The sequence below is a fragment of the Oncorhynchus nerka genome, linkage group LG20 (assembly GCF_034236695.1).
Source record: "Oncorhynchus nerka isolate Pitt River linkage group LG20, Oner_Uvic_2.0, whole genome shotgun sequence".
Lineage (NCBI taxonomy): Eukaryota > Metazoa > Chordata > Actinopteri > Salmoniformes > Salmonidae > Oncorhynchus > Oncorhynchus nerka.
The window spans coordinates 83,177,184-83,203,071 of NC_088415.1; the positions used below are offsets into that span (position 1 = coordinate 83,177,184).

Here is a 25,888-nt window from a genome sequence, read left to right on the forward strand (position 1 = left end):
AGCTATAGCTCAGTGAGTTGTTTACAGGCAAGCTATAGCTCAGTGAGTTGTTTACAGGCAAGCTATAGCTCAGTGAGTTGTTTACAGGCAAGCTATAGCTCAGTGAGTTGTTTACAGGCAAGCTATAGCTCAGTGAGTTGTTTACAGGCAAGCTATAGTTCAGTGAGTTGTTTACAGGGAAGCTATAGCTCAGTGAGTTGTTTACAGGCAAGCTATAGCTCAGTGAGTTGTTTACAGGCAAGCTATAGCTCAGTGAGTTGTTTACAAGCAAGCTATAGCTCAGTGAGTTGTTTACAGGCAAGCTATAGCTCAGTGAGTTGTTTACAGGCAAGCTATAGCTCAGTGAGTTGTTTACAGGCAAGCTATAGCTCAGTGAGTTGTTTACAGGCAAGCTATAGCTCAGTGAGTTGTTTACAGGCAAGCTATAGCTCAGTGAGTTGTTTACAGGCAAGCTATAGCTCAGTGAGTTATTTACAGGCAAGCTATAGCTCAGTGAGTTATTTACAGGCAAGCTATAGCTCAGTGAGTTGTTTACAGGCAAGCTATAGCTCAGTGAGTTGTTTACAGGCAAGCTATAGCTCAGTGAGTTGTTTACAGGCAAGCTATAGCTCAGTGAGTTGTTTACAGGCAAGCTATAGCTCAGTGAGTTGTTTACAGGCAAGCTATAGCTCAGTGAGTTGTTTACAGGCAAGCTATAGTTCAGTGAGTTGTTTACAGGCAAGCTATAGCTCAGTGAGTTGTTTACAGGCAAGCTATAGCTCAGTGAGTTGTTTACAGGCAAGCTATAGCTCAGTGAGTTGTTTACAGGCAAGCTATAGCTCAGTGAGTTGTTTACAGGCAAGCTATAGCTCAGTGAGTTGTTTACAGGCAAGCTATAGCTCAGTGAGTTGTTTACAGGCAAGCTATAGCTCAGTGAGTTGTTTACAGGGAAGATGGAAAGATAAGTGTCGGGTGTGAGATGCAACTAAAATTTTGCGGGTTGGGAGAGAGCGAGAGAGGGTGGAGGACGAGGCTTGGCTTGCAACGCTTGGCATCTTGTAATGACATGTAGTATCTGAATTAGGCCTACATAATTATACCTACAGAGGAGCGGTTTTTAGGGAGGAACTTTGAATGTCTTTGAACTTCAGAGTTGACTTAACGTTGGACCAGAAAAGTTAGCTAGCTAACAAGCTTGTGTGTGCAGAGCTTACCTTTTAGTAGTTAATAATTCCAGTTTGAAATGTGATAACTATAGTATCCCTAACAAGCATTGAAAATGTTTATCCATTGTTCTCTAATTAAAAATCTCTCTCTCTATCTTCTGAATCACGCTTATAACGTCAGTAGGCTACAGCTAAGCTTCGGAGGGGGCGGCAGGCAGATGTTCAGCTGGCAGGCAGATTCTCAGCTGGCAGAAGTTTCTGATTGACAGAGGGGGGGCTTTGCATAGGCGCTTTGTTGCCCGGATGTAAAATAACGTTATTAACCGGTTTCCATGCTTTTAAAATAATGGTTCTGTTCTGGAACAGTATAGTTCACTTTAGTTCCTGGTTCTGATTCTTTTCCTTGAAAATGTGTATTATTTTCCAGTTTTCTGTTCTGTTCCCTGAACCGGTTCCAACACTTTAAAGTAGCTCTTCTCTCCCTCTCTTTCTCAAAGTAAACATTGATCTAACATGACTGGATGAAAACAAGACAACTACTACATAGATATCTCAGATCCAGTCCATGTCCAATCAGTTGTTACTAATAGGAGTCTAGTGTAGTCTGTTTGTCTGTAGGTGTGTGTGTGTGTGTGTGTGTGTGTGTGTGTGTGTGTGTGTGTGTGTGTGTGTGTGTGTGTGTGTGTGTGTGTGTGTGTGTGTGTGTGTGTGTGTGTGTGTACGCAAGTCTTACCCATCCACATGTGTATGTAGTAGGAGGGAGCTGCAGTTGTGTAGAGGAGCAGATAGGCATCTCCTGTGTAGAAGTTGCCGTGCAGGGCCTTGGGGACAGGCTTCAGGTCCATGTTCTCAATACGCCACACCTGCAGCCCTTTCTCCTTCCCTGCAGTCTCAAACTCCTTGTGTGACACCATGACAGCTCTGAGAGAGAGAGGCAGAGAGAGCTGGAGCTTCAAGAGGCAGACATACCATAAACATCATAAACATCTCTTCTTCTCTTCTTAATGGTTCAATATGCAGAAATCTCTCCATTTTCTGGTTGCTAAAATTCTAATAGTTACCTACTATCAGTTTATGTAACAAGTGTAGTGTGTAGTGTGTAGCAAGTGTAGTGTAGCAAATCACTGTACTAACCACTGTGAAATATATTTTCCATCATCCAAAATATTGTATTTTCAGCTGTTTGAAGCTTGTTTAAAAAAAACAAAAGTAAAAGAAGCAAAAAACTAAATTTAAGAAGGAGAAGCATAGAAATACTGCACATAGAACAGATATAACGCTCCTTAGACTTGCTTTCAATGAGAATGACAGATCTATAATTTCTAAGTGAATTTGGTGTGTGTTGATAGTAGTGGGAGAGGTTGATTACACCGTGAAACAAATCATCGTGATAACCCACTGCCCTTACTCTACCCTCTCAGCACCATAAGGCTTAATGTGCCTCTAATACAGATAACCCCTTATCATGGGGCATTGCATAATCTTTTTCAGATCAGAAAGTGGTTTGCTAGTGTCATGTAGCCTATGGGCTCTATTTTAACAAAACTAACGCAATGGTAAATATAAGCGCAGGAGATAGCGCTATGGGTTCAGGGAAGTGTCAGAAATGATCGGTGCACTTGTCAGAGGCTTGGCCCCTTACTGGCCAATCAGAACGTGCTCCATGGCCAAATATGTGGTTGCTTCAAGTTGTGTATTTCCAACCATTTATGTATTGCCTTGGAATCAATTCCAATTCCAATGTTAGTCTGTTATAGTTTGATAAATGGCTTACAGAAACTAAATGACAAAATGTAGACCTATCTTTGCTAAATAGGTTAACTTGAACCGATTTGCAGTCCACATTGTTCTAGGGGCATCCCCACAGATATAGGGGCAAGGCCTAGTGTACATTACATTATGGCTGAGAATGGACATGCCAAACATAGTCAATAAGCAAGACTAAATTCATTATAATATGGCCTAAAAAGAGAACGAATAATTCTAATCAAACTCTAAACAAAACGAAACAACAACTTGTTTTAAATGTACTATGTCACACTTACAGGCACCATAATTTCTCCCGTGGCCATATAATATTAAAACAATGGAGACTATGGAGGGTTTTACGGCACATTCAAACTTTTCACAGTAACTGGACAAAGATCCAACATAATGAGAAAAGGAGAATGTCCACACTGTTATGCTGCCCCCAATGTCCACTCTGTTATGCTGCTCCCAATGTCCACTCTGTTATGCTGCTCCCAATGTCCACTCTGTTATGCTGCTTCCCAATGTCCACTCTGTTATGCTGCTCCCAATGTCCACTCTGTTATGCTGCTTCCCAATGTCCACTCTGTTATGCTGCTCCCAATGTCCACTATGTTATGCTGCTCCCAATGTCCACTCTGTTATGCTGCTCCCAATGTCCACTCTGTTATGCTGCTTCCCAATGTCCACTCTGTTATGCTGCTTCCCAATGTCCACTCTGTTATGCTGCTTCCCAATGTCCACTCTGTTATGCTGCTTCCCAATGTCCACTTTGTTATGCTGCTTCCCAATGTCCACTCTGTTAATGCTGCTCCCAATGTCCACTCTGTTAATGCTGCTACCAATGTCCACTCTGTTAATGCTGCTACCAATGTCCACTCTGTTAATGCTGCTACCAATGTCCACTCTGTTAATGCTGCTACCAATGTCCACTCTGTTAATGCTGCTCCCAAATAGGCCTATGTTTTATGAACATAATCAGAACCATTTTACAGATCAGATCGCATTCACACATCTCCAGAAGTAGCATTGCAAGCGCGCCGCGGACGTCACCATAAAACCAGGAAGGTGAATCATTCTAATAAGATTGGTTGAACTAAAATATAATTTTTTAAATATATTTTTTTTAAACAACAACAATAAATACATGTAATATGTAATGATATCATACAACCACCAGGATAAAAAGCCAGGCGTTGCTGTTGAACCAGTCTTCACTATAGTAGGCCTAAGGGAGGGCTCGGGATTGAACATATGAAACTGAAAACAAGCAATTGTTACAGGTTAGAGATAACTTCTAAATACGAGGTTCACCGGTATTACACAAGGTTCTCATCTCTCATTTCATGATGGGCATGGACACGTAGCCTACATCATGGAGGGGGTTTTACGCACGTCCAATACGGGTTCTGGATGGCTAAAATGACCGCTGGCTACGTCCCTTCTGTCTTCAAGAGAGCGAGAGTTGCACCCCTTCTGAAAAAACCTACACTCGATCCCTCCGATGTCAACAACTACAGACCAGTATCCCTTCTTTCTTTTCTCTCCAAAACTCTTGAACATGCCGTCCTTGGCCAGCTCTCCCGCTATCTCTCTCAGAATGACCTTCTTGATCCAAATCAGTCTGGTTTCAAGACTAGTCATTCAACTGAGACTGCTCTTCTCTGTATCACGGAGGCCCTCCGCACTACTAAAGCTAACTCTCTCTCCTCTGCTCTCATCCTTCTAGACCTATCGGCTGCCTTCGATACTGTGAACCATCAGATCCTCCTCTCCACCCTCTCCGAGTTGGGCATCTCCGGCGCGGCCCACGCTTGGATTGCGTCCTACCTGACAGGTCGCTCCTACCAGGTGGCGTGGCGAGAATCTGTCTCCTCACCACGCGCTCTCACCACTGGCATCCCCCAGGGCTCTGTTCTAGGCCCTCTCCTATTCTCGCTATACACCAAGTCACTTGGCTCTGTCATAACCTCACATGGTCTCTCCTATCATTGCTATGCAGACGACACACAATTAATCTTCTCCTTTCCCCCTTCTGATGACCAGGTGGCGAATCGCATCTCTGCATGTCTGGCAGACATATCACTGTGGATGACGGATCACCACCTCAAGCTGAACCTCGGCAAGACGGAGCTGCTCTTCCTCCCGGGGAAGGACTGCCCGTTCCATGATCTCGCCATCACGGTTGACAACTCCATTGTGTCCTCCTCCCAGAGCGCTAAGAACCTTGGCGTGATCCTGGACAACACCCTGTCGTTCTCAACTAACATCATGGCGGTGGCCCGTTCTTGTAGGTTCATGCTCTACAACATCCGCAGAGTACGACCCTGCCTCACACAGGAAGCAGCGCAGGTCCTAATCCAGGCACTTGTCATCTCCCGTCTGGATTACTGCAACTCGCTGTTGGCTGGGCTCCCTGCCTGTGCCATTAAACCCCTACAACTCATCCAGAACGCCGCAGCCCGTCTGGTGTTCAACCTTCCCAAGTTCTCTCACGTCACCCCGCTCCTCCGCTCTCTCCACTGGCTTCCAGTTGAAGCTCGCATCCGCTACAAGACCATGGTGCTTGCCTACGGAGCTGTGAGGGGAACGGCACCTCAGTACCTCCAGGCTCTGATCAGGCCCTACACCCAAACAAGGGCACTGCGTTCATCCACCTCTGGCCTGCTCGCCTCCCTACCACTGAGGAAGTACAGTTCCCGCTCAGCCCAGTCAAAACTGTTCGCTGCTCTGGCCCCCCAATGGTGGAACAAACTCCCTCACAACGCCAGGACAGCGGAGTCAATCACCACCTTCCGGAGACACCTGAAACCCCACCTCTTTCAGGAATACCTAGGATAGGATAAAGTAATCCTTCTCACCCCCCTTAAAAGATTTAGATGCACTATTGTAAAGTGGCTGTTCCACTGGATGTCTTAAGGTGAACGCACCAATTTGTAAGTCGCTCTGGATAAGAGCGTCTGCTAAATGACTTAAATGTAAATGTAAAATAATGTGGACTTGCCTACAACGCATAGATAAAAAGGGAATATCAGCTCACTGTTTTACTTCTCTCAAACTAGATTTTAAGATTCATTTCCAAGCGGTCTCAGAAGCCAAACCCTTTATCGACAGTCTTGACTACTTCACAATTGCATTGGGCAGGACGAAAAAAGCCTTAATTGAGAGGAGGCTATGCTTGGTTTTTATCCAAAATATATCAAAATGGGGAAAAAAAGAGTTTTTATGTTTCAAAATATAAAAAGTATACAGGAACCAAAAGCTCATTAGGCTTCTCTTGTTCCATGCGCATTAGGGCAGTGTGCGTCTCGTCTAGATAGGCAGCGTTTCCACTGTACAAATGAATGCCATGAACCAACTGTGTTACCTGTAAAACCAACTTTTGGTTGGTCTTAAATATCCCTATCAGCGCTGCCTGAAATTAGCACTTTGGATCGTGTTTTTAAGGACACACCTAAAATATTTCCACCCCTCCCATCTGAACGCAAGCGAGCGGATATACAGTCGTATGAAAATGTTTGGGCACCCCTCTGAGGCTGCATAATCATTTACTCTGTCGTCACAGAAAATGATCACAGTGTCATGCCATTCATTTTCTAATAAAAGCTGAGTACTGGGGTATTGTCCAGACAAAGATTTTTAGTGTAGTAATATTATGTTGTATGAAATTAAATCAGATGTGAAAAATAGGCTATGCAAAAATGTGGGCACTCTTGTCATTCTGTTGATTTCAATACCTGTAACTACTTAGCACTGATTAATTGGAACACACAATTGGTTTGGTGAGCTCATTAAGCATAGACAAGTGCATCCAATCATGAGAAAAGGTCTTTAAGGCCAATTGCAAGTTGTTGTTCTCTTTGACTCTCCTCTGAAGAGTGGCAACATGGGGGCCTTAAAACAACTCTCAAATGACCTGAAAACAAAGATTGTTCAACATGATGGTTTAGAGGAAGGCTACAAAAAGTTATCACAGAGATTTAAGCTGTCAGTGTCCACTGTGAGGAACATAGTGAGGAAATGGAAGACCACAGGCACAGTTCTTGTTAAGGCCAGAAGTGGCAGGCCAAGTAAAATATCGGAGAGGCGAAGGATAGTGAGAACGGTCAAAAACAGCCCACAGACCACCTCCAAAGACCTACAACATCATCTTGCTGCAGATGGTGTCGCTGTGCATCGTTCAACAATTCAGCGCACTTTGCACAAGGAGAAGCTGTATGGGAGAGTGATGCGGAAGAAGCCATTTCTGCACACACGCCACAAACAGAGTCGCTTGCGGTTTGCAAACGCACATTTGGACAAGCCAGCTTCATTTTGGAATAAGGTGCTGTGGACTGATGAAACAAAGATTGAGTTATTTGGTCATAACAAGGGACGTTATGCATGGCGGCAAAAGAACACACCGTTCCAAGAAAAACACTTGCTACCCACAGTAAAATTTGGTGGGGGTTCCACCATGCTGTGGGGCTGTGTGACCAGTGCCGGTACTGGGAATCTTGTTAAAGTTGAGGGTCGCATGGATTCCTCTCAATATCAGCAGATTCTTGGGAATAATGTTGAAGAATCAGTCACAAAGTTTAAGTTACGCCGGGGCTGGATATTTCAACAAGACAGCGACCCAAAACACTGCTCAAAATCTACTCTGGCATTCATGCAGAGGAACAAGTACAATGTTCTGGAATGGCCATCCCAGTCCCCAGACCTGAATATCATTGAGAACCTGTGGGATGATTTGAAGTGGGCTGTCCATGCTCGGCAACCATCAAACCTAACTGAACTGGAGATGTTTTGTAAGGTTGTTATTTTAGCAAATGGAGGCTCTGCTAAATATTGATGTGATTTTTCTATTGGGGTGCCCAAATGTATGCACCTGTCTAATTTTGTTTTGATGCATATTGCACATTTTCTGTTAATCCAATTAACCTAATTTCACTACTGAAATATTTCTGTGTCCATCGGTCATTTGATAGATCAAAATGAAATTGCTGATCCAAACACCCAATTATTTATAAATGGAAATCATCAGGGGTGCCCAAACTTTTTCATACGACTGTAAGACAGTTAAATTGCCGAACCTAGCGTTAGGGCTGGAAAATGCTAATGCGGCAGTTTTCACATAACGAAATTGAAAACTAACATGCGTTTACACTAGTGCCGCCTTAATGCCAGCCGAAAATAGAGCTCCATGTGTCATGTAACCTATGACTGTAGCCTATGAATTATTGGTTCAAAACTACTGTACCTTCTGTTTGTGTATAAACTTGACTCGTTTCAGGAAACTAGGTGTATGTCACGCGTCACTACTTCACAGGAGAGGCATTTGAACGTAAACATTTATTTTTTATCAAAATGCGTATTTTGGGGGGGCAGAAATGCCTTCTGGAACGTGAACTTTCATGTGCCTTAATAACAAACAAATGTAAATATGAATAAAATTGTTAAATTACAACCTTCCTGCTAGCCATGATTGGCTGAGATAATGGATGGGCTGGACTTTCCAATAGATGAGTTCGGATTTGTCTGTCATGTAGCACGCTTCTTTCTGTCTATAACATGAGCTGCTCAGTATGTGTAGGTAATCCTTTCTATTTGGGCTTTTTTGAAAGATTCCACGAAGAACTGCATAAGTGTTGATAATGTTCCACTTTCTAGAGGACCAAGTCTTGAAATCAGTGGAATGCCAGGTGGAAGCAGTATGATCGCTAAGGAGATGGAGAAAATTCTGGTGTGATTGCAAATAATGTGAAGGGAGTCAAAAAGAGAACACACAGAAGAAGTCTGTTGTATAACACACCTGTGTCCGGATTACATCTTCAAACTAAGGGCAACCATGGCATCCGCAACACAGATGGAGAACCGTTCATCAATGTATACGGGTAAGAGAGTCTAGCTAGCTACATTTTCAGATATTATACATTTCTAATTGTTGTTTTTTTGTTGTTGTTTTTTACCCCCTTTTCCTCCCCAATTTCGTGGTATCCAATTGGTAGTTACAGTCTTGTCTCATCACTGCAACTCCCGTACGGACTCGGGAGAGGCGAAGGTCGTGAGCCGTGCATCCTACGAAACACAACCCAACCAAGCCGCACTGCTTCTTGACACAATGCCCACTTAACCCGGAAGCCAGCCGCACCAATGTGTTGGAGGAAACACTGTGCACCTGGCGACCGTGTCAGCGTGCACTGCACCCGGCCCACAGGAGTTGCTAGTGTACGATGGGACAAGGACATTCCTGCCGGCCAAACCCTCCCATAACCCGGACGACACTGGGCCCATTGTGTGCCGCCCCATGGGTCTCCCAGTCGCGTCTGGCTGTGACAGAGCCTAGACTCGAACCCAGAAACTCTAGTGGCACAGCCTTAGACCACTGCACCACTCGGGAGGTTCGATACGTTTCTAATTCTGTCAGAAAGTCATTTTCATTTTCATTACAAGTTAAAGCATACTGTTAGCTGGCTGGCTCACTAGCTAACATTACGGGTATGATCTGTGTAATAATATTATTTATAGTTATAGCCTAATGTTAGCTAGCTAACATTGAACCTAGCTATACTGAACAAAATTATAAACACAACATGTTTCATGAGCTGAAAGTTAGATAGCTAGAAACTAACCAAAACATTGTTTAGAAAGTTGCTTTTAGTTGCCTGGTTTGCTAGATTGACATATACTAAATTCATTTTTAAACTGAGTGTCAAAATACACCTGGTATCCTATTTTGGCTGCTGATGTCATGATCCTGTCATTTTTGTGTTTATACTTTTTCATAACGGCAACGACAAGTTTGACGTCGGACGACAATAGAATGTTGATGTTGTCACTGCGACAACTGTCTACAGACATGACAATAGAATGTTGATGTTGTCACCGTGACAACTGTCTACAGACATGACAATAGAATGTTGATGTTGTCACCGTGACAACTGTCTACAGACATGTCAATAGAATGTTGATGTTGTCACTGTGACAACGGTCTACAGACATGTCAATAGACATAGTATAAATCAACCTTTAGTCTTGAAATCTTTGGTTATTTAGTACACTACTGTACTCACTCTGTATAGCACATGGCATCACGTGAATCCTTAAAGAGATGGTTGGAGCTAAGGCTTAAGAAGGTGAGAATGATCTTGAATGGGAGTAGACAAAGAGGAGCTCTCCAGTAGGTGCACCAAAACATTCAAGGGACATTTTCTCAAAAGTGGGGTTACAAGTGTCAAAGCAGAATTACTTTCCCATTGATCCTTAAATGTAGTGTATGATATACCATTTTCTAGTTCTGAGTCTCCACTTTTATCCAATGTAAAAAAAAACAAGTTCAAATTTTGTTATGTAAGATCAAACCGGTCGGCAACAAATGATCATACAAAATAAATATTTTATACATAACTTCAGACTACTGGCACAGATCAAAAATAGTTCAACTAACATTGTACTATTTGTCGTCACTCATTCAGTCAATATATTCAATATAATGTAGTGTATGGGTCGGGAAACTTTGACTTTTAAATTTGTATTAACCTATGGAGGAAACCCCTGAATCTGACACTGACCGACCTAGATTGAGAGATTATGTAGGGATTATGCCAACTACAGAATATGTAGCTCCTTTCCCAGAACCAAGATTTGCTACCACAAGCCCACGGTGTAATATTGTGTTGACATAACCATGGCTTCGGTATGCTTTCTTGACTTTTAAATGACACAGGGAAGATGAGGGAGATTAAACTGAAAATAGAATCAAGGATAACATTTTATGTGCCTAGCAATTCTGAATCAAATCAAATCTAATTGTATTTGTCACATGCGCCGAATACAACAGGTGTAGACCTTTCCGTGAAATGCTTACTTACAAGCCCTTAACCAACAACGCAGTTTAAGAAATAGAGTTAATAAAATATTTACTAAATAAACTAAAGTAAAAAAATCGAATCAATCAAAAAGCAACACAATAAATGTAAATAACAACAACGATACTTTATACAGGGTCTACCAGTACTGAGTCAATGTGCAGGGGTACAGGTTAGTCCAGGTCATTTGTAAAGTGACTATACATAGATAATAAACAGAGAGTAGCAGCAGTGTAAAAACAAAGGGCGGGGGGGGGGGGGGGGGGTCAATGTAAATAGTCTGGGTGGCCTTTTGATTAGTTGTTCAGCAGTCTTATGGCTTGGGGGTAGAAGCTGTAAAGGAGCCTTTTGGTCCTAGGCGATCCAGTACCGCTTACCATGCGGTAGTAGAGAGAACAGTTTATGACTTGGGTGACTGGAGTCTTTGACAATTTTTGGGGTCTTCCTCTGACACCGCCTAGTATATAGGTCCTGGATGTCAGGAAGCTTGGCAAACTGCTTCTAAAACCACTGTTTCTAATGATGCCTACTACTATAACAAATCAGCAGAAGTGATATTATTATATGATAACAGCGGGTGACTCATTAGCTTACAAACCTTAGCCAACTGTGCTGCCTGTGAATTAACTAGCTCTCTGGTTCTGCTCTAACTGAGATAGATCCTCATCTATCTTTGCACTCAATCAACAACACACCCTTGAGAATGTAAATGTGTTAGGTGAGCTAGTTATCATATCTACTGAAATAAAATGTGGTGACACCACACGGTAGCCTAGTGCGTTGGGCCAGTAACCGGAAGCTCGCTGTTTCGAATCCCCAAGCCGACAAGGTGAAAAAAATCTGTTGATGTGCCCTGAGCGAGACACTTAACCCTAATTTACTCCAGGGGTGCTGTACTACTATGGCTGACCCTGTAACACAACACATTTCACTGCACCTATCCAGTGTGTGACAATAAAAGATAAACAAATTTATGACCAAATATTAAAATACCTTTCTCTCTCACACAGACCAACACACACGCTTGTCTTTTCATTTCCACGTGGGGATAATCCAATAATGTACAGTGCATTCAGAAAGTATTCAGGCTCACTTGACTTTTTCCACATTTTGTTACGTTACAGTCTTGGATGAAATTGTTTTTTCACCCTCTTCAATCTACATACAATACCCCATAATGACAAAGAAAAAACAGGTTTTTAGACATTTTTGCACTGTATAAAAGCTGGATTGTTGATGCTATATGTATTGGCCAATGAGAGATGTTTCAGACACCAGTTGGCCATATTGACACTCCCCAGAAGGAGCATAGGAATGAATGGAATTCTGTATTTAAAGCTGCAATAAGTAATTATATATATTTTTTCAACCAGACTCAAATAGAAATGTGTGTTATAGATCTGCCATACTCATTGAAAGCAAGTCTAAGAAGCAGTAGCACTGTTCTTTTTGTGCTATTTCTATGCTTCCCATTCTTAAATTTCGTTTTTTGCATTTTTTACTTTCAGGTTTTGTACACCAGCTTCAAAAACTGCAAAGACAATATTTTTGGTTATGGAAAATATACTTCACAGCGGTTTAGATGGTACAATGATTCTCTCCACTACACTTTCTTGTTTCTTCACATAAACTGAAATTTAGCAAACTATTATAATTTTTAGCAACCAGGAAATTTCGGAGTGATTTCTGCATAGTGCATTTTTAAGTATTTTTGTTGTTGTAGTGGAAAAAATGATACTTTAAGGAAAATGTTTTTTATATTTCTTTTCATGTTTTATTCTGATGTTTACTTCACATAATATAACTTAAAAGTATGCATTAAGGTGTCTGTAATAAGGTGTCAGTACACATTTTCACAACGGTGGGGGAGTGCCAAAATGCAGACGGGAGGCTTCAAAACAGCGCCCCATATATATATACTCTATAACTCATCTAGTGTACTAGTATAGGTCTATAAAATAAATCACTGGCATAATCTGATGCATATAATAATGAATCTGATGCACTTCGAACTTAATGGTGACATTTTTCCATCTTCGCAGGGAACATAAGTGCATCAGAGCCTATGCCCCCAAATGGCCTGGCTGTGCTGGGAAATGTTATCAAGCCGAGTAGTATAAATGATCCCATGCACAACTCTCAATATGATACGCCTATTTACACTTCATTGATAAAGATGGTAAAATAAAGGCATTTGTTTGGCTATTAGTCAACTGCGCAAAGAGTTGAAGAGATAATGTTTCAGTCGATCTCTGTTCAGATTTAAAACAGGAATAGACCGAATTCACAGTCGGTCACACACATCTGGATATGAAATCATTTGGAACTTTGCGCAAATTTTTGAATAATTAAATCCAAACTTCAACAGTGTCTACGATTGCGCACGATCATTTAGACGAAGCTCGATAAACGTTTAATAAAGCGTGGTAATAAAGTTTCCATAGAGACCATTGGAGGTTCAAACAAGTCTCGCAACTTTGTAATAAAATGCATTGCAACAAAGAATCAAAATGCACCAAATTATAATACAAAATCAATTAATATCAAAAAGTAACTCACGGTTTGACAGATGTGTAATGGAAAATGAGACAATGGGTGCTAAGTGAGCAGAAACAGATGTGGACGCGAATACAACTTCTTAAAACGCCTGTTCATTGCTTGTTGAGTGTTCAGCCCTTATGGGTTTGACATTGAAGCAACGCATTGATTGGTCGACAATCAAAGCCATGGAAAAAAGAGCTGTACAGAAAATCGAATGAAAGGTAATTCGTCACATGCTTCGTAAACAACAGGTGTGGACTAACAGTGAAACGCTTACTTACGGGCCGTTCCCAATAATGCAGAGAGAAAGAAAAGAATAGAAAAGTAAAACATAATAACTGTATCGGTATCAGTACCGATTCGATGTGCAGGAGTACGAGGTAAATGAGGTAGACGTGCATATAAGTAGGAATAAAGGGACAGATAGTAAAGTGTAGTAGCAGCATATTTGATGATGAACATTTGGCTAAAAAAGGTGTCAATGCAGATACTTAAATAGTTAACCAAATAGCTACCTGAACTAACTATTTAGCAGTCTTATTATGGCTTGGGGGGAGAAGCTGTTCAGGGTTCTGTTGGTTCCAGACTTGGTGCATCAGTACCACTTGCCGTGCGGTAGCAGAGAGAACAGTCTATGATTTGGGTGACTGAAGTCTTTGATCATTTTTAGGGCCTTCCTCTGACACGTACAGTATAGAGGTTGTGGATGGCAGGGATCTCGGCCCCAGTGATGTACTGGGCCATTCACACTACCCTCTGTAGCGCCGTGTGGTCGGATGACAAGCAGTTAGTTACCATACCAAGCGGTGATGCAGCCAGTCAAGATGCTTTCAATGGTGCAGCCGCATAACTTTTTGAGGATCTGAGAGCCCATGCCTCCTGACGGGGAAGGGGCATGGTCGTGTCCTCTTCACGACTGTGCTATGGTGTTTGGACCATGATAGATCCTTAATGATGTGGACACCAAGGAAGTTGAAGCTCTCGACCCGTTCCACTACAGCTGATGTGAATGAGGTCCGTTTCCTGTAGTCCACGACCAGCTCCTTTGTTTTGCTGACGTTGAGGAGGAGGTTGTAGAAAACTGTACATCAATGACTATAGACATATTGGCCTTTTGGGTTCGACCATAATGTAACATAGTAAGGCAGTGCATACAGTAGCCTACAGTAGGCTGTGTTCATGTCCTGTAGGATTCATTGTCTACTTACCTTCTTGCACACCCACGCAGGCAGGCAGGCACACATACACACAGAGAGAGGCTGCAGCCAATCATTTCCATCGATAAATGGTCAGGTAAGGTCAGAAATTAATAAGCAAGTCTCGTTCTGTAACATATTGACTTGAGTGACTTGCTGCTCTCTGGATACGGCAGGCTGAAACATCACTACAAGCTAAACATTCTTATTTTGAAAGAATAAAAGTATTCATGATGTCATGTGCTACCTCCAGCTCCTGGTCAAATCAAATACAATTGTATTGGTTGCTTACACATATTTTACGAATGTTATCGCCGGTGTAGCGTCATTTTTACAAACATTATTGGGCACAGACAACTGCACAAAGGGCAAGAAGGTAGAGACAACAATACATCACACAAAGCAGCCACAACTTTCAGTAAGAGTGTCCATGATTGAGTCTTTGAATGAAGAGACAGATAAAACTGTCCATCTTGAGTGTTTTTTGCAGCTCGTTCCAGTCGCTAGCTGCAGCGACCTGAAAAGACGAGCGACCCAGGGATGTGTGTGCTTTGGGGACCTTTAACAGAATGTGACTGGCAGAACGGGTGTTGTATGTGGAAGATGAGGGCTGCAGTAGATATCTCAGATAGGGGGGAGTGAGGCCTAAGAGAGTTTTATAAATATGCATCAACCAGTGGGTCTTGTGACTGGTATACAGAGATGACCAGTTTACAGAGGAGTATAGAGTGCAGTGATGTGTCCTATAAGGAGCAGTGGTGGTAAATCTATAAATGATGTTTCTGTAATCTAGCATGGGTAGGATGGTCATCTGAATCAGGGTTAGTTTGGCACCTGGGGTGAAAGAGGAGGGATTACGATAGAGGAAACCAAGTCTAGTTTTAACTTTAGCCTGCAGCTTTGATATGTGCTGAGAGAAGGACAGTGCACCGTCTAGCCATACTCTCCAGTACTTGTATGAGGTGACTACCTCAAGCTCTAAACCCTCAGAGGTAGTAATAACACCTGTGGGAAGAGGGGCATTCTTACCAAACCACAAGACCTTTGTTTTGGAGGTGTTCAGAACAAGTTTAAGGGTAGAGAAAGCTTGTTGGACACTAAGAAATCTTTGTTGTATAGCATTTAACACAAAATCTAGGGGAGGGCCAGCGTAGTATAAGATTGTATCATCTGCATATAAATAGATGAGTTTTCTACTGCCTGAGCTATGTTGTTGATGTAAATTATGAAGAGCGTGGGGCCTAGGATAGAATACAGTATATACAGTGGGGACAACAAGTATTTGATAACCTGTAAATCGGCAGTGTTTCCTACTTACAAAGCATGTAGAGGTCTGTAATTTTTATCATAGGTACACTTCAACTGTGAGAGACGGAATCTAAAACAAAAATCCAGAAAATCACATTGTATGATTTTTAAGTAATTCATTTGCATTTTATTGCATGACATAAGTATTTGATCAGGCTAGGAGTTAGGGTTAAGTTTACGAGTTAGGTTAAAGGTTTAGGGGAAGGGTTAGCTAACATGCTAAGTACTTGCAAAGTAGCTAAAAAGTATTAAGTAGGTATTTAGCTAAAATGTTAAAGTTGTCCGTGATGAGATTCAAACTCGCAACCTTTGAGTTGCTAGACGTACGCGTTTTATGCACACCATCCACCCTACTTTCATTTTTGCCTTAAGTAACCATTTGTCTTATGTAAACATACCAAACGTAATATATCATACTAATTTGAGTGTCCCGGATTTACATGTATTATGTTACGTCTAGTCTATTAGACCAGGCTGGTCTCTAAGGTGCAGGGTAGAGTACCAGGTTGTAGCCGGCTAGTAACAGTGACTAAAGTTCAGCATTGTCTCCGTCTTCTAGATGGTAGCGGGGTGAACAGGCCGTCGCTCGGGTGGCTGAGGTCCTTGATAATCTTCTTGGTATCTGTAGACATTTGTGAGGGTCTTAGGGGCCAAGACACATTTCTTCAGCCTCCTGAGGTTAAAGAGATGCTGCTGCTCCTTCTTCACCACACTGTCTGTGTGGATGGACCATTTCAGCTTGTCAGTGATGTGCACGCCAAGGCTTTTCACCCTCTCCACTTTCGGCCCTGTCGATGCACCACTGCCATGGCCCTCCCCTCCTCCCTGCAGGCTGTCTTGTCATTGTTTGTAATTAGGCAAGCCTACCACACTGGTGTAGTGTTTAGGCTGTGTTTGACTGTCTAAAGGCCTGCAGAATAGAAGTAGCCTAACACATTAGCTGGGACATTTGGAGAATTCTCCACACAATAACTAGTTCAGTTCATTAAACAAAACTCAGCAACCATTACCCCAACTAAAGCCCAAAGGTATGTTACCAGTTCACACCCACTGACACTCCCTCTCACAGTAAAGAGATGTTTACACACTCTTAAGATTCCATATGTCCACACTAGAAGTGAGTAATGTGGAATATATGTGCCTTGTGCTGGTTAGAACTACATTGAAGTGTTATATACTTGTGAATGAAGGTATACAACTCACAGGAGAAGCAAACTCATACAAAACCATGTTAAATCTGAAACACATGCTATGGGAAAGCAGTTGGTCAATGCCAGTATGAGTGTTTGGTTTCAGTGCCCTCTCACTGGGCACAGACGTCAGTTCAACATCTAGTTTGGATTTATTGTACATTTGGTTGAGTTGTCAACTAATGTGAATTCAACGTGAAATCAACAACAAAAAATGTCACTGTGTCATTGGATTTAGGTTCAAAGTTGGGTAGGAAAAAAAGACAAAATTCCCTTACGTTGATTACTTTTTTCAAATCGAATCAGTTTTCCACAGTTCATCACATTTACTTTTTTGATTGAAATGACATAGAAACAATGTTGATTCAAACCATTTTCGCCCAGCGGGCTGGCTCAACTTAAAGACTTTCCTCTCAAAATGGCCTCTGAAGATCCCAACGACCCAAGAAGCTGAAGGCCTTACTGTTCAATTTAGATGTTATTTCTGAAAACCAACTGTTCCCTTCTTAAAGATCTGAACTGCAGTAATTTACAGTTAGTCTGATATAAACCCCCTCTGAAGTAAAACATGAAACAAACAGACGATGTGACTTTAGAAATGCTGCAAAATAGTAATATGTTTTTATGGAAGTTGATTGAATGATAACTGGTAAGTATGCACATGTGATTGACTGAATGACAACATGGTTTACCTACATCATAAAATATGCATCTGCTATACACATAGATATTGATAGCAATCTAATATTACCAACCATGCAAGATGTTGGTATGAAACAAGTGGAATAAGACATGAACAACCAGACAATGAAAGAAGGCACTAAGTGTGTTGTAGTCAACACAAACGACACAAAAGCCGGGAAGACTCCACAGTAGGTCAACATGTGACAACATAACATCTCAAAACATGGCCGACCCAGGAGCACACACACACACACACTTCAGTTCGCTCCTCTAGCAGACAGACACCCAATGTATTTGTGACATCTCTACCAAGACCAATAACACACTCTCAGGCATAGCAAACAGGAACCCTTTATGATGTCACAACATCTGTTGCCACGGTGCCCACAGAGGACCTTTTCCTTACATGGTCAGTTTGACCAGGAGTGTTGTTTAAAGACCAGAGGGCTGTAAGCTAGGAGAACTGGGAGAGAGATAAGGACCTCTACCATCCTACGTTTCCATTGAGTCCATGTCCCAGACAGTGTGAGAATTTTGTATGCACGTTGTGGGGACATTGTAAGAGCCTCCATTGTGTGAAGGCTTTGATAACATTTTCCGACAGGCGGGCGCTTGGCCGCACTCTTAGCTGTCAGATATACACGGTGTATATCTCAATTCATGGGATCTACAAAGTGTCAAAAGTGTTCGACAGGGATGCTGGCCCATGTTGACTCCAATGCTTCTCACACCTGTGTCAAGTTGGCTGGATGTCCTTTGGGTGGTGGACCATTCTTGATACACACGGGAAACTGTTGAGCTTGAAAAACTCAGCAGCTTTGCAGTTCTTGACACACTTCAAACCGGTGCGCTTGGCACCTACTACAATACCCCGTTCAAAGGCACTTACATTTACATTACATTTAAGTCATTTAGCAGACGCTCTTATCCAGAGCGACTTACAAATTGGTGCATTCACCTTATGACATCCAGTGGAACAGTAGTGCATCTAAATCTTTTAAGGGGGGGGGGGGGTGAGAGGGATTACTTCATCCTATCCTAGGTATTCCTTAAAGAGGTGGGGTTTCAGGTGTCTCCGGAAGGTGGTGATTGACTCCGCTGTCCTGGCGTCGTGAGGGAGTTTGTTCCACCATTGGGGGGCCAGAGCAGCGAACAGTTTTGACTGGGCTGAGCAGGAACTGTACTTCCTCAGTGGTAGGGAGGCGAGCAGGCCAGAGGTGGATGAACGCAGTGCCCTTGTTTGGGTGTAGGGCCTGATCAGAGCCTGGAGGTACTGAGGTGCCGTTCCCCTCACAGCTCCGTAGGCAAGCACCATGGTCTTGTAGCGGATGCGAGCTTCAACTGGAAGCCAGTGGAGAGAGCGGAGGAGCGGGGTGACGTGAGAGAACTTGGGAAGGTTGAACACCAGACGGGCTGCGGCGTTCTGGATGAGTTGTAGGGGTTTAATGGCACAGGCAGGGAGCCCAGCCAACAGCGAGTTGCAGTAATCCAGACGGGAGATGACAAGTGCCTGGATTAGGACCTGCGCCGCTTCCTGTGTGAGGCAGGGTCGTACTCTGCGGATGTTGTAGAGCATGAACCTACAGGAACGGGCCACCGCCTTGATGTTAGTTGAGAACGACAGGGTGTTGTCCAGGATCACGCCAAGATTCTTAGCGCTCTGGGAGGACACAATGGAGTTGTCAACCGTGATGGCGAGATCATGGAACGGGCAGTCCTTCCCCGGGAGGAAGAGCAGCTCCGTCTTGCCGAGGTTCAGCTTGAGGTGGTGATCCGTCATCCACACTGATATGTCTGCCAGACATGCAGAGATGCGATTCGCCACCTGGTCATCAGAAGGGGGAAAGGAAATCTTTTGTCTTACCCATTCACCTTCTGAATGGCACACATACACAATCCATGTCTCAATTGTCTGAAGGCTTAAAAAACCTTATTTAATCTGTCTCCTCCCCTTTATCTACACTGACTGAAGTGGATTTAAGTGACATCAATTAGGGATCATAGCTTTCACCTGGATTCACCTGGTTTGTCTAAGTCATAGAAAGAGTTTCTCTCTCTCTCTCTCTCTCTCCCCTACAAATAAACAAATTAACCAGAATGTTTCCCTCATAAAATAACATATTTTAAGTCACTGGGTTTAGAGAAGTAAAAATAATAGAGTGAAGTATTATTTTAGGGATACCTCTGAAACCTGCGATTCAACATAGACCTACAGGCTGCATCTGCACCACATGCCAGTACAACCACATCCTCTTTACTGATAGCTGCACACGCACATCCTCAACCTCAGTGATTCACGATGGTGTGTGAGAGAGAGAACCAACAGTACATTGACACATCACTAAACAGCTTGGTTAGGGATAGCGTGAAGAAAAAAGTCTACGCCCAACAAAAAAAAAACTTTCTGCACACCATTTTCCAAACTAAGATGCACCAATTTAAACGCTTTGAGAGTGTTTGGATCGTATGGACATGTCCAGAGCCTAAATGCTCTTTCTATGGCCCCTAAATAGTGCTCATCACTGAAGGGTTCAAGACGAGGCTAGTACATTTAGTTTGAACGGGTATTCTTCTCTTCATATCACACATTGTGACATCCATAGTAAGAAGAATACAGATGTATAAAACAATGGTGTCAAATCAAATCAAATGTATTTATATAGCCCTTCGTACATCAGCTGATATCTCAAAGTGCTGTACAGAAACCCAGCCTAAAAGCCCAAAGAGCAAGCAATGCAGGTGTAGAAGCACGGTGGCTAGGAAAAACTCCCTAGAAAGGCCAAAACCTAGGAAGAAACCTAGAGAGGAACCAGGCTATGAGGGGTGGCCAGTCCTCTTCTGGCTGTGCCGGGTGGAGATTGTAACAGAACATGGCCAAAATGTTCATAAATGACCAGCGTGGTCAAATAATAATAATCACAGGCAGAACAGTTGAAACTGGAGCAGCAGCACGGCCAGGTGGACTGGGGACAGCAAGGAGTCATCATGCCCGGTAGTCCTGAGGCATGGTCCTAGGGCTCAGGTCCTCCGAGAGAGAGAAAGAAAGAGAGAATTAGAGAGAGCATACTTAAATTCACACAGGACACCGGATAGGACAGGAGAAGTACTCCAGATATAACAAACTGACCCTAGCCCCCTGACACATAAACTACTGCAGCATAAATACTGGAGGCTGAGACAGGTGGGGTCAGGAGACACTGTGGCCCCATCTGATGACACCCCCCGAACAGGGCCAAACAGGAAGGATATAACCTGAAGAGGTTCTACTTGTTTTCATTGTTGTGTCTCATAACGAGGACAACCGATGCCAGCTGTCGTGAGATGGCGTGTGGCACAGAAACCACTCACACTTCACACTCTCTCTCTCTCTCTTTCGCTTCTACCTCAAATCACACTGGGCCCTGCACCCTACATTAACCTAACCACTGTACCCAAGCATAATCAATTGACTATACAAGCTCAAATCAATAGGCTAATTTTTTCCTACAATATATAGCTATGCTGGTTCAAAGTGTCTGAAATGTGACAGTTACAGTACATAGTCAAAGAATGACAACAGTAGGAAGGAAGTCAAAAACAGAAGACAATGACAATGGTTTATCTTCTACAAAAAACAAGTTAACCAGAATGTTTCCCTTATAAAATAATATATTTTAAGTCACTGGGTTTAGAGAAGTAAAAGTAATAGTGAAGTATTATTTTAGGGATACCTCTGAAACCTGCGATTCAACATAGACCTACAGGCTGCATCTGCACCACATGCCAGTACAACCACATCCTCTTTACTGATAGCTGCACACGCACATCCTCAACCTCAGTGATTCACGATGGTGTGTGAGAGAGAGAACCAACAGTACATTGACACATCACTAAACAGCTTGGTTAGGGATAGCGTGAAGAAAAAAGTCTACGCCCAACAAAAAAAAAACTTTCTGCACACCATTTTCCAAACTAAGATGCACCAATTTAAACGCTTTGAGAGTGTTTGGATCGTATGGACATGTCCAGAGCCTAAATGCTCTTTCTATGGCCCCTAAATAGTGCTCATCACTGAAGGGTTCAAGACGAGGCTAGTACATTTAGTTTGAACGGGTATTCTTCTCTTCATATCACACATTGTGACATCCATAGTAAGAAGAATACAGATGTATAAAACAATGGTGTCAAATCAAATCAAATGTATTTATATAGCCCTTCGTACATCAGCTGATATCTCAAAGTGCTGTACAGAAACCCAGCCTAAAAGCCCAAAGAGCAAGCAATGCAGGTGTAGAAGCACGGTGGCTAGGAAAAACTCCCTAGAAAGGCCAAAACCTAGGAAGAAACCTAGAGAGGAACCAGGCTATGAGGGTGGCCAGTCCTCTTCTGGCTGTGCCGGGTGGAGATTGTAACAGAACATGGCCAAAATGTTCATAAATGACCAGCGTGGTCAAATAATAATAATCACAGGCAGAACAGTTGAAACTGGAGCAGCAGCACGGCCAGGTGGACTGGGGACAGCAAGGAGTCATCATGCCCGGTAGTCCTGAGGCATGGTCCTAGGGCTCAGGTCCTCCGAGAGAGAGAAAGAAAGAGAGAATTAGAGAGAGCATACTTAAATTCACACAGGACACCGGATAGGACAGGAGAAGTACTCCAGATATAACAAACTGACCCTAGCCCCCTGACACATAAACTACTGCAGCATAAATACTGGAGGCTGAGACAGGTGGGGTCAGGAGACACTGTGGCCCCATCTGATGACACCCCCCGAACAGGGCCAAACAGGAAGGATATAACCTGAAGAGGTTCTACTTGTTTTCATTGTTGTGTCTCATAACGAGGACAACCGATGCCAGCTGTCGTGAGATGGCGTGTGGCACAGAAACCACTCACACTTCACACTCTCTCTCTCTCTCTTTCGCTTCTACCTCAAATCACACTGGGCCCTGCACCCTACATTAACCTAACCACTGTACCCAAGCATAATCAATTGACTATACAAGCTCAAATCAATAGGCTAATTTTTTCCTACAATATATAGCTATGCTGGTTCAAAGTGTCTGAAATGTGACAGTTACAGTACATAGTCAAAGAATGACAACAGTAGGAAGGAAGTCAAAAACAGAAGACAATGACAATGGTTTATCTTCTACAAAAAACAAGTTAACCAGAATGTTTCCCTTATAAAATAATATATTTTAAGTCACTGGGTTTAGAGAAGTAAAAGTAATAGTGAAGTATTATTTTAGGGATACCTCTGAAACCTGCGATTCAACATAGACCTACAGGCTGCATCTGCACCACATGCCAGTACAACCACATCCTCTTTACTGATAGCTGCACACGCACATACTCAACCTCAGTGATTCACGATGGTGTGTGAGAGAGAGAACCAACAGTACATTGACACATCACTAAACAGCTTGGTTAGGGATAGCATGAAGAAAAAAATGTGAGCCAAAAAAACAAACTTTTCTGCACACCATTTTCCAAACTAAGATGCACCAATTTAAACGCTTTTACATTACTAACATGTTAGTCACTGGAACACATAGTAACATGGGCCAGTTCTACTGCTTTTGGAGAAGAGTCACCTCAGTCACTTCTGACTTTTAGAAGAAAACAAAACCTACATAGTGTGTTTGGATCATATGGACATGTCCAGAGCCTAAATGCTCTTTCTATGGCCCCTAAATAGTGCTCATCATAGTTCATATCACTGAAGGGTTCAATACAAGGCTAGTACATTTAGTTTGAAATTGTATTTTTCTCTTCATCTCACACATTGTGACATTCATAGTAAGAAGAATACAGATATATAAAACAATGGTGTCAGCAACTGAAGAGGTTCTTCTTGTTTAGAGTTGTTGTTTTCACTGTTGTGCCTCAAAACCAGGACAACTGGTGACAGCTGTGGTGAGACGGCGTGTGGCACACACTTCTTTCTCTCACTTCTACCTTAAATCACCCTGGGCCCTGCACTAACATCAACCTAACCTTATTTAAGGTAATATCTTATGTTTTTCTTGTCTATAACTGTTCTGTACTTTGTCATGTATTTGTACTTTTATAGGGATCCTAGGAAGAGTAGCTGCTGCATGTGCAGTAGCTAATGGGGATCCTAGGAAGAGTAGCTGCTGCATGTGCAGTAGCTAATGGGGATCCTAATAAACCATACAAGCTCAAACAAAAGGGCTCATTATTTCCTACAATATATTGGTTCAAACTGTCTCTGAAATGTAACAGATACAGTACATACGTGGTCATCCTCAGCCTTAGTGATCCCCGATGGTGACAGGGGGGGGCAGAGAGAGAAAGAGAGACAGAGCGAGAGAGAGACAGCAACACTGTATACTGTATATGCATAATGACATTTGAAATGTCTTCTTTTTGAACTTGTGGAATGTTTACTATTCATTTTTGTTGATCTATTTCACTTGCTTTGGTAATGTAAACAAATGCTTCCCATGCCAATAAAGCCCCTTAAATTTAAATTGAGAGAGAGAAAGAAAAAGAGGGGGAGGATAAGAGAGACAAAAAGAGAGCAATAATATGACATTTGAAATGTCTATGTCTATGTCAGACATTTCTATACAAATACACATCACTAAACAGCTTGATCAGGGATAACTTGAGGGAAAAAAACACTGCATTTATTTGGTATAACTTTCAGATACAATGGTACAGGCAGACAGTGGGGGGAGTCTGTGCAAACACATACAGGAAGACACACATACACAAGCATGCACACACAAACAGTCACACAGGCATGCTGGCAGACTTTCACACACACAATGTACGTTTATTGCTCTTAGTAAGCAGCAAACCCTCAGCAGGCCTGTCTGTTCTTTCCAGACAGCTTTGTGTGTAGCCTACTGTCTCCAAATAGCAAACCCACATTTGTACACCAAGTATTGTGTTCCCTGTAGTGGCAGCCTGCGGTGTGTGTGTCTGTGTGTGTGTCTGTGTTTCAAATCATGTTTGCCTGTCATGTCATGACACGATAATCTTACTTGATCTGTATTTCATTGTGCTTGTTAACCTAGATTGGGCTTGTTAACCTAGCTTGGACTTGTTAACCTAGCTTGGACTTGTTAACCTAGCTTGGACTTGTTAACCTAGCTTGGACTTGTTAACCTAGCTTGGACTTGTTTACCTAGCTTGGGCTTGTTTACCTAGCTTGGGCTTGTTAACCTAGCTTGGGCTTGTTAACCTAGCTTGGGCTTGTTAACCTAGCTTGGGCTTGTTTACCTATCTTGGGCTTGTAAACCTAGCTTGGGCTTGTTAACCTAGCTTGGGCTTGTAAACCTAGCCTGGGCTTGTAAACCTAGCTTGGGCTTGTAAACCTAGCCTGGGCTTGTAAACCTAGCTTGGGCTTGTTTACCTAGCTTGGGCTTGTAAACCTAGCTTGGGCTTGTAAACCTAGCTTGGGCTTGTAAACCTAGCTTGGGCTTGTTAACCTAGGGTCATAAATAGCAGGTTTCAACTTTAATTCAGTCAAATCTACCTTTTCCTCAGTAAAAAATAAAGTATGCATATTAATTAAATTAGTGACTATTAGTGACAATCATGCAGCTGATGATCTTAGTGAAAATATATAACTTCACTAGTTTTAACTTACCCTCGTTTCTAACTTGAGTACAGAACGTTTGTCTTTACCCCACGCATTTCATCTCGGAGTCCTAAAACTATCCAAATTCTACACTACTTTGTCCTTGCTATGTAAACCCCTCTCCTAGTGCCAATTCCAAATGAGAAAGTTGGGCTGTCGTTTGGACCACTAATTTCTCCCTAGGGCTGGCAAGTTACCTTCTTCCCCTGGCAACATGACTGTACAGTTCTGCACACAGATGCCAAAATCATCAAAGTGAAGTTCAGGTCAAAAGTTTTCTACTAAAATTGATTAATTCATTTGAATTGAAAATATAATAAAATTTGAATTGAAAATATAATAAAATCAGCAAAAAAAGAAAACTGCCCTTTTTCAAGACCCTGTCTTTCAAAGATATTTCTTAAAAATCCAAATAACTTTACAGATCTTCACTGTAAAGGGTTTAAACACCGTTTCCCATGCTTGTTCAATGAACCATAAACAATGAACATGCACCTGTGGAACGGTCGTTAAGACACTAACAGCTTACAGACGATAGGCAATTAAAGTCCCAGTTAAGAAAACTTAGGACACTAAAGGGGCCTATCTACTGACTGAAAAACACCAAAAGAAAGATGCCTAGGGTCCCTGC

General features: G+C 42.4%; 1 protein-coding gene across 1 annotated transcript in view; it reads right to left on the minus strand.

The window, feature by feature from the left end:
• Window positions 1-13,411, minus strand: part of LOC115103272 (gelsolin-like) — a 48,290-nt gene extending 34,879 nt beyond the window's left edge. Inside the window, exons 1-2 of the mRNA XM_029624111.2 lie at window positions 13,304-13,411; window positions 1,879-2,066 (exon numbers count right to left, since the gene is read on the minus strand). Of these exons, the coding sequence (XP_029479971.1) occupies window positions 1,879-2,059 (181 nt within the window). The 5' untranslated portion in view covers window positions 2,060-2,066; window positions 13,304-13,411. The remainder of the gene's footprint in view (window positions 1-1,878; window positions 2,067-13,303) is intronic.
• Between the last annotated feature and the right edge of the window lie 12,477 nt (window positions 13,412-25,888).